The following is a 15,835-nucleotide window of genomic DNA, read 5'->3' as shown; positions in this document are numbered from 1 at the left end:
CAAAGGATTCCAATCTTAGCGCGCTATCCACTCGCCTACGACGGCATGTTTTGTTGGGCACTTTGGAGACCGTTGGTGCCTATATTGGTAATGTGGTTATATCTTAACATAATTATATCACCATACGACATCGTAACAACCCTATTGAATGAAGACCCGCTTAATAACTTAGAACTGTCAAAAAATCTTGATTGTAAATTTGATAGATCTCTGGATAAATCGGTGGAAATAGAAGAACTGAGAAAGTGGCCTCTTCTATATTTATCCAAGTTCAAAATTAGATTTTGCATCATTTCTGTTTAACTGATAGGTGAAGTTTCGAAAAGTAGTAGGCGACTCCTATATTTGTCCAAGTTGTCTGGAGTTTTTTTTTTTTTTTTTTTTTTTTTTTTTTTTTTTTTTTTTCAGACTAGGGTGACAGCGAGTTTTGTCAGCGTAGCGTTATTGTTGGCCACCAGCCTCTCATCTTTTTAACTTATTTATGTAACGCCTTTAGTTCACAAACTAAAGGTTTAGGCCAACCACCCATAATGTATAATTATAAAATATTTGTGTTCGGTCTTGTTATAACCAATCGCGAAATTTTTCAATTAGAAATCTACTATTAGATAAACACAATCTATATTTTATAACGGAAGTATAAAAATGAAGAGCATAGTTTAATTCACAATGTACTAAAAAACACGAAGTGTAAAACAGAAATTACAAAATTTAACTTAAGAGCCGACAAGTAGAAATAGAACGTTTTCTACAGTTTATAAATGAGGAACAAAAAATAGAAAGAATTAAGAACAAAAAACAGACTAATGACGTAAGAGCAGGTTTTTTGCCTGCGACTATATCTCAGTATAAAAATTGAATGCTGTTAAGTTTCATTAAAACGTGGTAAATTTTGTATCTGGTTGGTTAAGCCGGTCGTCCGGCTTGTATGGTGGTTACAACTAAAGCTTGGTTTTTTACAGAAGACGGTAAATTTTGGTGAGCATAAACGACCAAGCGACATAGTATGTCTGACCGGATCGTAAGTCTTACTATAAAATGATGCTGTGTAAAAGATAGATTTTTATTTTGAATAAGTATTTTATATACATTTCTTTAAAAAGTAACCATATATAGTTACCAGTGCTTAGAAGCTGTTATAGATTCGCCATTTGTTCCTAGGCTTGAGTCGTCATCAAAATCTAAAAATTTCACAATTTTAATAATTGTCTTATATTTTCACAATTAACCGGTTCTTTTTTCTTCTTTGGCCCATCCCCCAAATTAAGACCCAAGTTTAAAGGTAATATTAGAGGGGGAGATTATTTAAGATCTTAAATAATTAAGATAAAATTAAATTATTAAGATTATTAAAAATGGAAAATCAACGCATATCAATCTGTTTTTGTTTTACAGTTATCAGAGGGGAAATACAAAAATTGTGAGGTTTTTTGTTTGCTCTTCTGAAAATTTACTACGAATGTGGAGATACGACCTTTTGATGTCCGACTGACGATATTTAGCTTTAATTGTAAAATTAAGGCTGTATCTGTTTTTTGTTTGTCGAACTTGCATCTAAGCTGTTCAATCTAGAAACGTGAATTTTTCGCAGAATAATAAAAAAAGATTAAAGATATAGATATTAAAGATTAGAAGATAATAGATATTAAAGATTATATATAAGATATTAAAGATTAAAAGATATAAAATAACAAGTAAATGAAAATAAATCAATAGATATTAGAAATAAAAATTGAAACAAATAAAAATATTTAGATTAATAAATTAATCTAAAAAACTAATATTTTTTGCTAAAAAAATTTGCGGCTAAGCTGTTCAATCTAGAAACGTGAATTTTTCGCAGAATAAGTGCAGAATCCTAAAAAAATAGATTAAAAGATATAAAATAGTAAGTAAGTGAAAATAAATCTATAGGTATTAGAAATAAAAATTGAAACAAATAAAAATATTTGTATAGAAATTGAACAGACTAAAAGGGAATGACAAATTTATACTGTGTTTAAGTGATTGTTAAATATAATTTTGAATATCATTTTACTGTATTATAAACAACCCTATTATTTACAGGCTGTAAATGGTATCCTATTTGTGAATCCTGAGCGTTTAGTCAAAAATGATAGTGGAGGTACTTTCGCAAGAATTGCTGTTGACATGAATGCCGAAGATGTTAGTTCACAGATAACCGCTGAAATTGTTTATATTTAATTCCTCTTTTTTTCTTTATTTCTACTTTTGATCGAAAGAATGTATTTTTAATAAATTCATAAGTTAAATAATATTTATTCTTGTTGATCAAAACTAATGCTCATGTTCAAATTGTGTCTAAATAAGCGAAATTCTGAATGTATTTCAGAGGGGGCACAAACAATAGGAGGGGGAACAGGGGGGTTTAATAAGGTTGCCATAGTATGAAATTTATATGGATACTATTAGAAAAAGCAGAGAAAAAATTGACATTTTGGGAGGTTTGGCTAAAAGGCCGCCATTGCGGGGACGTGTCTGAACTGTCCCTCTTAAAAATCCCGTGATCTTTGGAACTAAGATAGTACTCTGTATTGCTCCTTGAAAACATAATTTTGCTCAGAAATGAGGTATAATCAAGTATTGACAGATTGCCAAACATTGTCCTTGTCGGTCGTTCAGCTAGGGCCAAACAAAAAGCAGGTCATCATCGAATGGGGCTGGAAGATGTAAGGGAAATGGGTACTTCCTATGAGGGCTTAAACAGGGAAGCTTTGAACAGATTAAGATAGAGGGATGTGCATCGCAGTGTTGGCCTCAGGCGGCTTGGTGCCGCTGTGAGTTGTTAGTAGTAATATTCTTTGTTTGAATGGCTTGTATTGGGTAAAAGATCGGTGTTGTAAATCAATGCTTATTTACCCTTTTTATGGCACTTGGTATCTACCGAGTGACATTTAGCGATCGCAAATTCTGTCTGTCGGTCCCGGTTTTGCTACTTCAGGTACTTCCAGGTAAGCTAGGCCGATGAAATTTGGCAGGCATATCAGGGGCTGGACCAGACTAAATTAGACATAGTCATTCAATGATTTGACCATCTGAGGGGGGAGTGGGGGTCAGTTAATTCGGAAAAAATGAAATATTCTTAACTTACGAATGGTTGATCGGATCTTAATGAAATTTGATGTTTGGAAGGATATTGTGTCCTTCGGAGAGGAGGAATCTCTTCGAGTAGATTTTTTTCTCTTTTCTCTTCGGTTAGATTTTTTTTCTCTTTCTCTCCTAGTAGGTTTTTTCTCTTTATTTCCTTTTTTCTCCGAGTGGATTTTTTACTCTTTCTCTCCGGGTACATTTTTTCCTCTTTTTCTTTCCCAGTAGATTTTTTTTCCGAATGGATTTTTTTTCTTTTATCCCTCCCAGTATTTTTTTCTCTTTTCTCTCCGAGTAGATTTTTTTCTCTTTTTCTTTCCGAGTAGATTTTTGTCTTTTTCTCGCCGAGTAGATTTTCTTTCTCTTTTTATGGCACTTGGTATCTACCAAGTGTAATACAGCAATCGCAAATTCTGTCAGTCTGTCCCGGTTTTGCTAGTTTAGGCACTTCCAGGTAAGCTAGTACGACGAAATTTGGCAGGTGTATCAGGAACCAGATCAGATTAAATTAAAATTGTTGTTTCCCCGATTCGATCATCTGAGGGGAGGAGTGAGGAGACAGTTAAATCGGAAAAATTAGAAAAATGAGGTATTCTTAACTTACAAATGGGTGATCAGATCTTAATGAAATTTGATTGTTGGAAGGATATCGTGTCTCAGAGCTCTTATTTTAAATGCCGACCGGATCTGGTGACATTGGGGGGGGGGACCTAAAATCTTGGAAAACGATTAGAGTGGAGGGATCGGGATGAAACTTGGTGGGAAAAATAAGCACAAATCCTAGATACGTGATTGACATAACCGGAACGGATCCGCTCTCTTTAGGGTAGTTGGGGGGGGGGGGTTAATTCTGAAAAATTAGAAAAAAATGACGTATTTTTAACTTACGAAGGAGTGATTGGACCTTCATAAAACTTCATATTTAGAAGGACCTCGTAACTCAGATCTGTTATTTTTAATCCCGACCGGATCCAGCGTCATTGAAAGGGAATCTTAGAAAATATATAAAGCGGAGACATCAGGATGAAACTGGATGGGAAGAATGAAAACAAGTCCAAGATACGTGATAGACATAACCGGACCGGTTCCGCTCTCTTTGGTGGAGCTGAGGGGGGGGGGATAATTCGGAAAAAATGAAGTATTTATAACTTACGAATGGTTGATCAGGTCTTAATGAAATTTGATATTTAGAAGGATCTTGTGCTTTAGAGCTCTTATTTTAAATCCCGACCAGATCGGGTTACATTGGGGGGAGCTGGAGGGGGAAACCGGAATTCTTGGAAAACGTGTAAATTGAGGTATCTTTATCTTACGAATGGGTGATCGGATTTTAATGAAACTTGATATATAGAAGGATCTTGTGTCTCAGATGCTCCATTCTCGACTCAAATTAGATCCGGGACATAGAAGGTTGGAGGGGGGAAACAGAAATCTTGGAAAACGCTAAGAGTGGAGAGATCGGGATTAAACTTGATGGAAAGAATTAGCACAAGTTATAGATACGTGATTGACATAATTGGAACGGATCTGTTCTTTTTGGAGGAGCTGAGGGGTGTTAATTTGAAAAAAAATTAGAAAAATTGAGGTATTTTTAACTGAAGAACGGATGACCGGATCTTAATGAAATTTGATGTTTAGAAGGAACTCATGTCTTAGAGCTCTTATTTCAAATCCTTACCAGATCTATTGACATTGGGGGGAGCTGAAGGGGGAAATCTTGGAAAACACTTAGAGTGGAAGAATCGGAATGAAGCTTGGTGGGTTGAATAAGCAAATGTCGTAGATACGTGATTGACAAAACCAGATCGGATCCCCTCTCTTTAGGGTACGGGGGGGTTAATTCTGAAAAATTAGAAAAAATGATGTATTTTTAACTTACGAAGGAGCGATCGGATCTTCATGAAACTTCATATTTAGAAGAACCTCGTAACTTAGATATGTTATTTTAAATCCAGCGTCATTGGGGAGGGGGGGGGTCTTAGAAAATACTTAGCGGAGAGATCAGGATGAAACTGGGTGGGGAGAATAAAAGCAAGTCCAAGATACGTGATTGACATAACCAGACCGGATCCGCTCTCTTTGGCGGAGTTGAGGGGGGAGGATAATTCGGAAAAAATGAGGTATTTATAACTTACGAATGGGTGATCAGGTCTTAATGAAATTTGATAATTAGAAGGATCTTGTGCTTTAGAGCTCTTATTTTAAATCCCGACCAGATCGGGTGACATTGGGGGGAGTCGGAAGGGGAAACCGGAATTCTTGGAAAAGGTGAAAATTGAGGTATCTTTATCTTACGAATGGATGATCGGATCTTAATGAAATTTGATATATAGAAGGATCTTATGTCTCAGATGCTCCATTTTCGACTCGAATTAGATCCGGGACATAGGAGGCTGGAGGGGAGAAACAGAAATCTTGGAAAATGCTAAGAGTGGAGAGATCGGGATGAAACTTGATGGAAAGAATAAGTACAAGTTATAAATACGTGATTGACATAACTGGGACGGATATGTTCTCTTTGGTGGAGCTGGGGGGGGGGGGGTGTTAATTTGAAAAAATTGGATAAATTGAGGTATTTTCAACTGAAGAACGGGTGACCGGATCTTAATGAAATTTGATGTTTAGAAGGAACTCATGTCTCAGAGCTCTTATTTCAAATCCTGATCAGATCTACTGACATTGGGGGGAGTCTAAGGGGGAAATCGGAAATCTTGGAAAACGCTTAGAGTGGAGGAATCGGGATGAAGCTTGGTGGGTAGAATAAGCAAATGTCGTATATACGTGATTGACGTAACCGTACTGGATTCGCTCTCTTTGGGGGAGTTAGTGGGTGGGGTTCAGTGCTTTGGTGATTTTGGTGCTTCTGGACGTGTTAGGACGATGAAAATTGGTAGGTGTGTCAGGGAGCTTCATAAATTGACTTGATAAAGTCGTTTTCCCTGATTCGACCATCTGTGGGGGCTGAAGGGTTTGTGTAGATCCCTGACATCTCCTCAAAGCACTGAGCCTAACCCCCTAAATCCCCCAAAGAGAGCAGATCTACTCGGGTTACGTCAATCACGTATCTACGATATTTATAAGCGTTTTCAAAGATTTCTGGTCCCCCCCCCAACTCCCACCAATGTCAACAGAAGTCACGTATCTTGGACTTGTGCTTATTCTTCCAACCAAGTTTCATCCTGATCTCTCCGCTTGAAGCGTTTTCCAAGATTTCCACCCCCCCCACCCCACAATGACACTGGATCCGTTTAGGATTTATAATAAGAGATCTGAGTTATGAGGTCCTTCTAAATATGAAATTTTATTAAGATCCAATCACTGCTTCGTAAGTTAAAAATACCTAATTTTTAGGCCCCTCCAACTCCCCCAAAGAAAGTGGATTCGTTCAGGTTATGTCAATCACGTATCTAGAACTTGTGATTATTTTTCCTACCAAGCGTAATCCTGATCCTTCCACTCTAAGCGTTTTTCAAGATTTTAGCCCCCCCCCCCCCCAACTCCCCCCAGTGTCACCGGATCCCGTCCGGATTTAAAATAAGAGCTCTGAGACACGATATCCTTCCAAAAATGAAATTTCATTAAGATCAGATCACTCCTTCGTAATTAAAACACACTTTATTTTTTCTAATTTTTCAGAATTAACTTTTCCCTCAACTCCCCCAAAGAGAGCGGATCCGTTCTAGTTATGTCAATCACGTATGTAGGACTTTTGCTTATTTTTCCCACCAAGTTTCATCCAATACCTCCACTCTAAGCGTTTCCCAAGATTTTAGGCCCCCCCCCCCCAACTCCTCCCAATGTCACCAGGTCGGGTCGGGACTTAAAATAAGAGTCTTGAGACACAATATCCTTCCAAACATTAAATTTCCTTAAGTTTCGATCACTCCTTCGTAAGTTAAAAATACCTCATTTTTTCTGATTTTTCAGAATTAACCCTCCCCAAAACCAGCAGATCTGTTCCGGTTTTGTCAATCACATATCTAGGTTTTCTGCTTATTTTTACCGCTCGTTCGTAAGTTAAAAATACTTCATTTTTTTTCTATTTTTTCCGAATGAACCGGCCCCAACTCACCCTCAGATGATAAAATCTGGGAAACGACTATTTTTAATTTAGTCTGGTCCGGTACCTGATATGCCTGCCAAATTTCATCGTCCTAGCTTATCTGGAAGTCCCTAAACTAGCAAAACTGGGACAGACAGACCGACCGGCAGAATTTGCGATCACTATGTGTCACTTGGTTAATACCAAGTACCGTAAAAAACGGAAGATCTCTCCTGTGACAGAATTTAAAGATCTCAATCTTCCTAAAATCTTATTTTTCTCCGAAAAATCCTAAAAACTCCTATTTAGGGGAGGAAAAACACTAAAGTGGAAACACGGCATAGGGCAACCACCCGAAAAGCTTGAAATGCTTCCTTAGAAGCCCAAGTCTATGGGGAGGCAATTCTCCTCCCCTCACAATTAGTGCAACTTGGCATTATTGGGAACTGTGCTGAAGAATAAACCCCATGTTCGGGGACGTTAATACCTCTGTTTTAAATGACTACGCTTTTTGTGCAATAATAAAAGAATGCAATTCCGTCTGTAGACTTTATTAGCTCTGAGAATGAATTGCCCCCCCCCCTGACAATTGACAACCTTACGCGTAAGGATTGCGCTCCATGTTCAGGGGTATTAATACCTCTTACATTGCGGTTCCTAGGGTTGGTGGTGCCTGGTGAAAAATGAATTACAGCGCCCGCTCCCGACTCAAAGATAAAAAAAGCCAAATAAAGAGAAAATTTTGAGCAAGGTGGGCAATCCCCTAGTCACTGAATCCCTCACCCCTAGCTGCGGGACCCAGGCCAGATGACTCGGTTCCCCCAGGAACTGATATGACCTCTCGATTGTATGACTACCTGCATTTTCTATGTAATAACGAAAGAATGCAGCAATCCGTCTTAAGGCCTTATTAGTTAAGGATCAATAATCATGTCCATTGAATCAATCTAGTGACTAATTTATGACGTCACAAACAAGAAATGAGGTAATGAAATTGCTCCAGAGGTTCTTGGCGTTGCGCGGGTCGCCTTGAAAGCAAGCCAAGCATTGAGGACTTTTATGAAACAATTTCAACTGTAGATGTTGAATAGGCTACTTATTTGCAATGTTTGGTGGATTAATTAAATCTGTGGGGAAATCCCTGGTGAAGCAGGGCTTGGATATTGTGAATGAAACTTTGGATAAAACATTAAATCAGGGAGGAGGTGGTGCAGATGCAAATAGTGGCTTGCAGTCAAGCATACCAATACCAGGTACTAGCCTATTTGTGTTTAACATCGGGCCACTTCAGGTACGGCGCGTGCCCCCCTAGCGGTGTGGGGGATTTGGGGTTGTGAAATATAATATTATAATATGTATTAAGTATTTTCTTTGTAGAAGGTAGACAGCTTCTTATTTTTTTTATGGCGGGGTGTTTTTTATAACTTTGTATTTTTGTATTAATATTTTTACATCATTTTAATTACAACAGATTTATTATGACTTATAATCCTCACTAGATTTTAGATTAAATTCACGACCATTTCCACTACCTACCTACGATGTATGATTGCTGAGGTTCCCTTTAAATTGCTGGTATTTTTTGCTCGTAAGTTTATCAGAGAAACCTACTATGCGCCCCCGCTAAAAAATCCCTTATCCGCCCCTGGGGCACTTTACTCGTCTAATTATCGTTTGGTGATCCTTTTTTTTAAATAGCTAAGGCCCTCCCTTGAGGGAAACACCATAGCCTAATAACAAAAGAAAAGTACCAGTCAATCTTCCATCCAACACTTTCCAAATATAGGCTAATTTTTCCTATCATGACAATTACCCCTTCCCTTTTGAAGCCATCGTGTAACGTGGAAAACCCTGGACTAAAATGAAAGGGACCCTGACAATATGATTTGCCCAATAGAAGGTGTCTGTAAATTGTGAAGTTTGCTTAGCCTAATTGCCTGCAGGGTTTGTCTTGATTGGTATAGAAGCTGGCAAACAAGGTATCTTAAGAAGGGGAATAATTTGCTGAGAGCAGGGAGCAATTACCCACTCCAGACCTCAGTTTGCTCACCCCCACCCTCTATTAACCCCCCCCCCCCTCCCAGCCTTAGTTTGCCCTCCCCCCAGCCTCAGTCTCCCCCCCTGCTGAAATATAGTTTATTCAAAAAAAATTTCAAAACTAAGATAAGCCAATAATTCAAACATCCGGAGAAACAGGTCAGTTTTCTTTAGTATATCTTTGACCTTATGGTACTATATGGTGCGTTTTTTTATTTTTAGCTGTCATGTTCATTTGATTTGGGAAAACTGGCTCCAACATTGCCCGCCCCCTCCCCGGATTTTGACGAAATTGCGTCACTGAGCTTAAGCCTAAAGATTAAATAGCTTAGGGCTATATATGGATCCAATAGGGAAGAGAAGGTTAAAATCTTAATTTTTGGGCAAGATCCTAGCCTATCTAGAAATAATTTATGGATGGGGAATTACGCTTTTGTTATTTCATTTTCCTTCACAAGGGGAATTTTGCTGCATGATAACCTAATAATTTAGTGTAGTTACAATCCAGTTTACGTCTTATTCAGAACTGAGCATCGTAATGCCAAAACCCCTAGGCAGACTACCCAGTGACGGATCCAGGATAGGCCGAAGATGGGAGGGGGATAGGGTTTCCTTGGGGGAGGGGAGGGGTTAAAGCGCCAGAGGGCCTAGGGGTGTGGAATATCCCCCATAATGGCGGGGGCCCGGGACCTTCTTCGGAAAAAACTTCCAAATTTAAGTGTAAGATGACACTTTTTTAGGCAGTTTTTAACTCATAATTAACCAGAATTTAGAGGCAAAAAAATATGGTTTGACTCAAGAATATTGATTAAATAATAAAATGATTTTGAAATCCTTAGAGTTTTTGCGTTAGCTTATCATATCTGACCCTTTGACCATAAGAATTTGAACGCTGAAAGCTATTACCTTTTTATTTCAAGAAATACTTTTAGTACTGATATGGCTATTTTTCAAATGAATAAGTTTTTGAAATTAACCTGTATACACATTTTTAGTTATTCTTCCTCATAATAAGTTTCTATAATGTATTAATGCATTTTTTATTATTCCTTATTATAAAAGGTCTAAAGTAGAAGAATTGTATAAGTTCTACTCTTAAGTTGGTTTACTTATATCAAACAGTTCGTGGTAACGAACTGTAGTAAGGAGCGACCTGGCTCAATAGTAACCAAAACTCTAAAAAATTGAATTTTAATATCAATAGCTACATCAAAAGAATCGCATTTTAATGCTGATTTTGAATATATAAGTTTCATCAAGTTTAGTCTTACCCATCAAAAGTTACGAGCCTGAGAAAATTTGCATTATTTAAGAAAATAGGGAGAAACACCCCCTAAAAGTTGTAGAATCGTAATGACACCATCAGATTCAGCGTATCAGAGAACCCTACTGTAGAAGTTTCAAGCTCCTATCTACAAAAATGTGGAATTTTGTATTTTTTGCCAGAAGACAAATCACGGGTGCGTGTTTATTTGTTTGTTTTTTGTTTTTTTTTTTTTTTCTTTTCCCCAGGGGTCATCGTATCGACCGAGTGGTCCTAGAATGTCGCAAGAGGGCTCATTCTAACGGAAATGAAAATTTCTAGTGCCCTTTTTAAGTGACCAAAAAATTGGAGGGCATCTAGGCCCCCTCCCACGCTCATTTTTTGCCAAAGTCAACGGATCAAAATTTTGAGATAGCCATTTTGTTCAACATAGTCGAAAACCATAACAACTATGTCTTTGGGGATGACTTACTCCCCCACAATCCCCGCGGGAGGGGCTGCAAGTTACAAACTTTGACCAGTGTTTACATATAGTAATGGTTATTGGGAAGTGTACAGACGTTTTCAGGGGGATTTTATTTTGTTTGGGGATGGGGCTGAGAGGAGGGGGCTATGTTGGAGGATCTTTCCTTGGAGGAATCTGTCATGGGGGAAGGAAAATTCAGTGAAAAGGGCGAAGGATTTTCTAGCATTACTATAAGAAAACTATGAAAAATAAACATGAAAACGTTTTTTCAAATGAAAGGAAGAAGTAGCATTGAAACTTAAAACGAACAGAGATTATTACGCATATGAGGGGTTCTAAAAATACTTTAGCATAAAGAGCGAGGTATTTAGGAGGAGATAAATACCTCGCTCTTTATGCTAAAGTATTTTTAGTAATTTCAACTATTTATTCTACGGCCTTTCTGATTCAGGGGTCATTCTTAAAGAATTGGGACAGAACTTACGATTTAGTGTAAAGAGCGAGGTATTAACGAGGGCACAAACCCCCTCGTATACATAATAAAATATAAGATTATGAAAGTTTGTTACGTAAGTTAATTCTTAAGTTACGTATATTTTTTACTAATAAAAACGTTCGTTAAAAATTAAAAGTTCTAGTTCCCTTTTTAAGTAACCGAAAAATTGGAGGGCAGCTAGGCCTCCTTCTCCACCCCTTATTTTTCAAAATCGTCTGATCAAAACTAAGAGAAAGCCATTTAGCCAAAAAAAGAATTAATATACAAATTTCAATTTAATAATTTACGCGCGGAGAGCCAAAACCAAACATGCATTAATTCAAAAACGTTCAGAAATTAAACAAAAAAAAATAATTGTTTTAGCTGAAAGTAAGGAGCGACATTAAAACTTAAAACGAACAGAAATTACTCCGTATATGAAATGGGTTGTCCCCTCAGCAATCCCTCGCTCTTTACGCTAAAGTTTCACTCTTGCCACAGTTCTACTTTTTAAAACAATTAAAAGCTTTAGCGTAAAGAGCGAGGGATTGTGGAGGGGACAACCCATTTCATATACGGAGTAATTTCTGTTCATTTTAAGTTTTAATGTCGCTCCTTACTTTCAGCTAAAAAAATTATTTTTTTTTATTTAATAGCATTCTAAGTCAGTTCACATATAGCATTCAGTCAGTGAACATCTTAAATCGGATTTACTCTCATTAAGTTTTGATAAACCAAGAATGCATTCGAGGTAAATACTCCTACTTTGCGTTGGCCCGTTCATTTAGTGTTCAGCAAGGTTAATTTGCTGTCGAAATTTTTTTTTGATAGATTCAGATGTGAATATTACACAAATTGAGTAATTAAAGGCGTTTTATGTGGTAGTATATTTCTACAGGCTATTTTTTCTTGGAGTTCAATTACTATTTTGTATAATGGGAGGAAATAGGAAGAAGGAAAAATCTGACGAGTTTTTTCTCACACCCAGTCCTATGGAAGGAATCTCATTCAAATCACTAGCTGATAGTTTGAGTCTAGTTCTACAGACTGTTGAAGAAAATTCAACTTCGTTAAATGAGCTGAATGTTAATTTTAACGGATTAGATCAAAGAATTTCTAAGATCGAAGAATCTGTATTGGAATCGAAATTGGAGGTGGAAGGTATTAAGCCTAAAGTGATCAGCCTTGAGGTAGAAACCAACGATTTGAAGAACCACATTTCTGTGCTGGTTGATGAAAATTCTTTACTGAAATCGTAGTTATCTAGCCTAAGGCATACAATGATGAAGCTGGAAAGGAAAGAAACTGATATAAACATTCTAATATGGAACGTGACAGCGATTGATACTGTAAACGCTAAGGCGATTTTCGATAGTATAATTTCGTCATGCCTTGGAATCCATGAGGTGCCCAAATACACGATAGCTGATGTTAAGCCTGAAAAAAAGCTGATAAAAGTTATCATGTGGAACAGGGAGCTGAAAGTGGCAGTTCTAAAACAGGCCCGAAATCTTCGTGGAAAAACTATCATGGGCAATCAGAATGTTTTTCTATCCGATGATCCTTCCCCGTCTGTTCGAGAATTTCGGGAAAAAATTTTAGCTATCCGAACCAGTATTCGTGAAAAAACAGGCTTTGAAACTTGGATTGCGAGATCCATACCACCATCTCTGTGTATTCGTCGCCTTAAGGAAGGGCCAGTGGAAATGTTCTTGTTTTATGAAATCCCACCAGATATTAGTAGCCCGATTCAAACGCAACGACTGAATATTTCTTTTTTCTTTTTTTGTTTAGTGAGTTTGTGGAAGCCCCAACACTTTTTGTGTTTTGATAAGAAAAAAAGTATTGCTTGAATTATTTGTTGAGTTAGTTTGGTCCGATGCAATAAAATAGTAATAGTGACTTATATAATGGTATCTTCTGCTACAACAAATATTGTGTCTTTTTTATTGTATTGCTATTTGTTTTTTTTTTGCACCAACAGTATAGTATTAAAACAAACCCATTTACTGTGAGTAAATGGGTTTACTTTTCAATGGGTTTAGTGCTTTTACTTTTCGATGGGGGAGGAGTTCTTAGTTTTTCCTTGTTTCTTTTTTCTTCTCTTTCCCTGTTTTTTCTTATTTATTCTTGCCTTGATTTTATTATCATTATTTATCCATACCTTAATTATATTATTTTTTACCATTCTTTCCTTATATTTTGTTCTTATACCTGTGGTCTGGTGGGCTTGGTTGTGGGGCGGAACTGCCATCCACCATGAGTAGTGGCCAGGCTGGTATCAACTCTTTGGGGGATCGTTTACTTGATTTACAAAATGATCCTTTGCTTATTGAAAATATTATTAATAATTCAATTGGAAATAGAAACCAGATGAATAATGATTCTAATTCGCCTTTTAAAAGTAAGTATGTTTCGCAATTAAATGGTTCTGCCTCCTCTAAACGAGATGATATTTTCTCTGCGTTTCATCTTAACATTCAGGGACTTAGCTCGTCTTTTGATGAGTTGAAACGGATCGTTAGTGATGGAACTCCTGATGTTATAGGATTATGTGAAACTTTCCTGGATTCAAAAAAGGATATCCTTCTAGATATTCCAGGATATAGGATGGAGAGGCTGAATAGGAAACAGATGGCGAGAGGTAGCCTTATGCTTTATATTGCTGATCGTCTTGCATATAACTTCGGAAATGATTTGAGCAGAAATGAGGAAGGAATCTTTGAATCCCTATTTATTGAGATTAAATCAATGCGTAAGTATTTAGTCGTGGGTTTGGTTTATAGGTCCCCCAGTGGATCTATTCCTTTGTTTTTAAAAATTCAGGAAGAAGTTTTGGACTCAGTCCAAAAACATCCCTGTGAACTAATCCTTATGGGTGGTTTTAACCTAAACCTGCTGGATCAAAATTCTGCTTCAACTATTGATTTTTTGTCAATGATGCTCTCTTCGGGAACTCCACCTTCAGTTTGTATACCAACCCGAGTTACAGAAACACAAGCGTCTCTTATCGATGATATTTTTTCGTCACTAGATGTTTTAGATAATTTGGTTGTGGTTAGTGATATTTCTGATCATTTTCCCGCTATTTCCCGATATAAGAGTGCTGATCAAGTGCAGCGTATAGCATCACCATCTAATCTCCCATTTTTCCGTTATGGTGATACTGAGCTAAGTCTACTTAATTCTCGTCTGGCTGATGTACCATGGGGTAGTTTGGTTTCTGATTCAGATTTAACCACTCTTTTAATTCCTTTTATGATTTAGTTAAAGAAGGAATCCTGGAAATTTGCAATCGGGGTCCAGCGCCCCATACTTCGAAAAGGATAGCACCACTGAATCCATGGATGACTCCAGGTCTCCATAATAGCTGGAAAAGGAAAAATTATTTATGGAAGCTTTACAAGGCTTCACCATCTTTAGCCCATCACGAACGATTCAAGGCCTATAGGAAATATATTTAATTCTCTGTGTCGGAAGGCAAAGTCTCAGTATTATCATAGGAAATTTTCTGAATGTGGGAAGGATGTAAGGAAGACATGGTATTTAATTAATTCAGCTCTTAGACCTACTCCCCCTCTGCCTTCAGTTCCATCAATGCTGAAAATCGATGGTAAAACCGTCCAAGGAGATGTAGATGTTCAGCTAGAGCTTACCTCTTATTTTGCTAATATAGGAAAGGTAACTGCTTCCTCTGCAAGCTCTGCAACTTCTCGTTGCGATTTCAGAGCCTTTCTTGAACCCTCATGTTTGAAGTCGATGGTCTTGAATTCTGTTTCTGAATTTTAGGTAGCTCGTATCGTGAATGCTCTTAAGGGATCATCCTGTCTAGGACTAGACAAAATTCCTACAAGGGTCATCCGTGCCATTCTACCTGCTATTCTGTCACCACTGACTAAGCTCGTCAATCTGTCTTTCGAGAAAGGTATATTAGGATTAATTTTGAAGGGAGGGAAAAGGGGGAAGCCCCTACGTTCTTGCTATTAGGATATTTAGCTAAAAGAGTTGTCAGATTCCGATCAGACTTGGTTGGAAACATATGTGTGTCCCAGCTGTACCCTTCAGGAGTTCGTCCATACCATCATACCCCTTTCGATCTCTGTCGGAGGAGGAAGGGCATCTCTAACTTCTTTTTGTTACAACTGTACAATTCCTTATAGAGCTGTAACCACACTTCGTACTAAGTCAGAGTAAGTGTCTTAGAACTGTCCTTGGGACTTTTTATCCGACCCAACCTACTCAGGGGGGAGTGCCCAAATTTAAACAGGAGGTGTTGCCGTGTTTTAATAAAACTGGTAAGGATTATGAAGTTTCGTAATACCGTTTAGGGACCTTGCTGATTCCACCTAGTGGGGGAGGAAAGGCAGATCCTTAAATTTATGTTTGAACAATATCCAGAAGGGTTTGCTCGGTCTTAGCCAAACTGAGTCAGAAATATTATTT

At 37.6% G+C, this 15,835-nt stretch overlaps 2 protein-coding genes across 9 annotated transcripts in view; both read left to right on the top strand.

Moving 5' to 3' along the window:
- LOC136028709 (DNA polymerase alpha subunit B-like) overlaps positions 1 to 2,278 on the top strand; it is a 65,637-nt gene extending 63,359 nt beyond the window's left edge. Inside the window, exon 9 of the mRNA XM_065706572.1 lies at positions 2,068 to 2,278. Coding sequence (XP_065562644.1) covers positions 2,068 to 2,205 — 138 coding nt within the window. The 3' untranslated portion in view covers positions 2,206 to 2,278. The remainder of the gene's footprint in view (positions 1 to 2,067) is intronic.
- Positions 2,279 to 8,200: 5,922 nt separating this feature from the next.
- LOC136028706 (calpain-B-like) overlaps positions 8,201 to 15,835 on the top strand; it is a 182,655-nt gene continuing 175,020 nt past the window's right edge. For 4 of the 8 annotated variants that reach the window (XM_065706570.1, XM_065706568.1, XM_065706565.1 and 1 more), the window contains exon 1: positions 8,201 to 8,403. In XM_065706570.1, coding sequence (XP_065562642.1) covers positions 8,256 to 8,403 — 148 coding nt within the window. In that variant the 5' untranslated portion in view covers positions 8,201 to 8,255. The remainder of the gene's footprint in view (positions 8,404 to 15,835) is intronic. The other 4 variants (XM_065706569.1, XM_065706567.1, XM_065706562.1 and 1 more) reach the window with 3 other exon arrangements.

The sequence above is a fragment of the Artemia franciscana genome, chromosome 7 (genome assembly GCF_032884065.1).
Source record: "Artemia franciscana chromosome 7, ASM3288406v1, whole genome shotgun sequence".
NCBI lineage: Eukaryota > Metazoa > Arthropoda > Branchiopoda > Anostraca > Artemiidae > Artemia > Artemia franciscana.
This window is presented reverse-complemented; position numbering and strand designations above follow the sequence as displayed.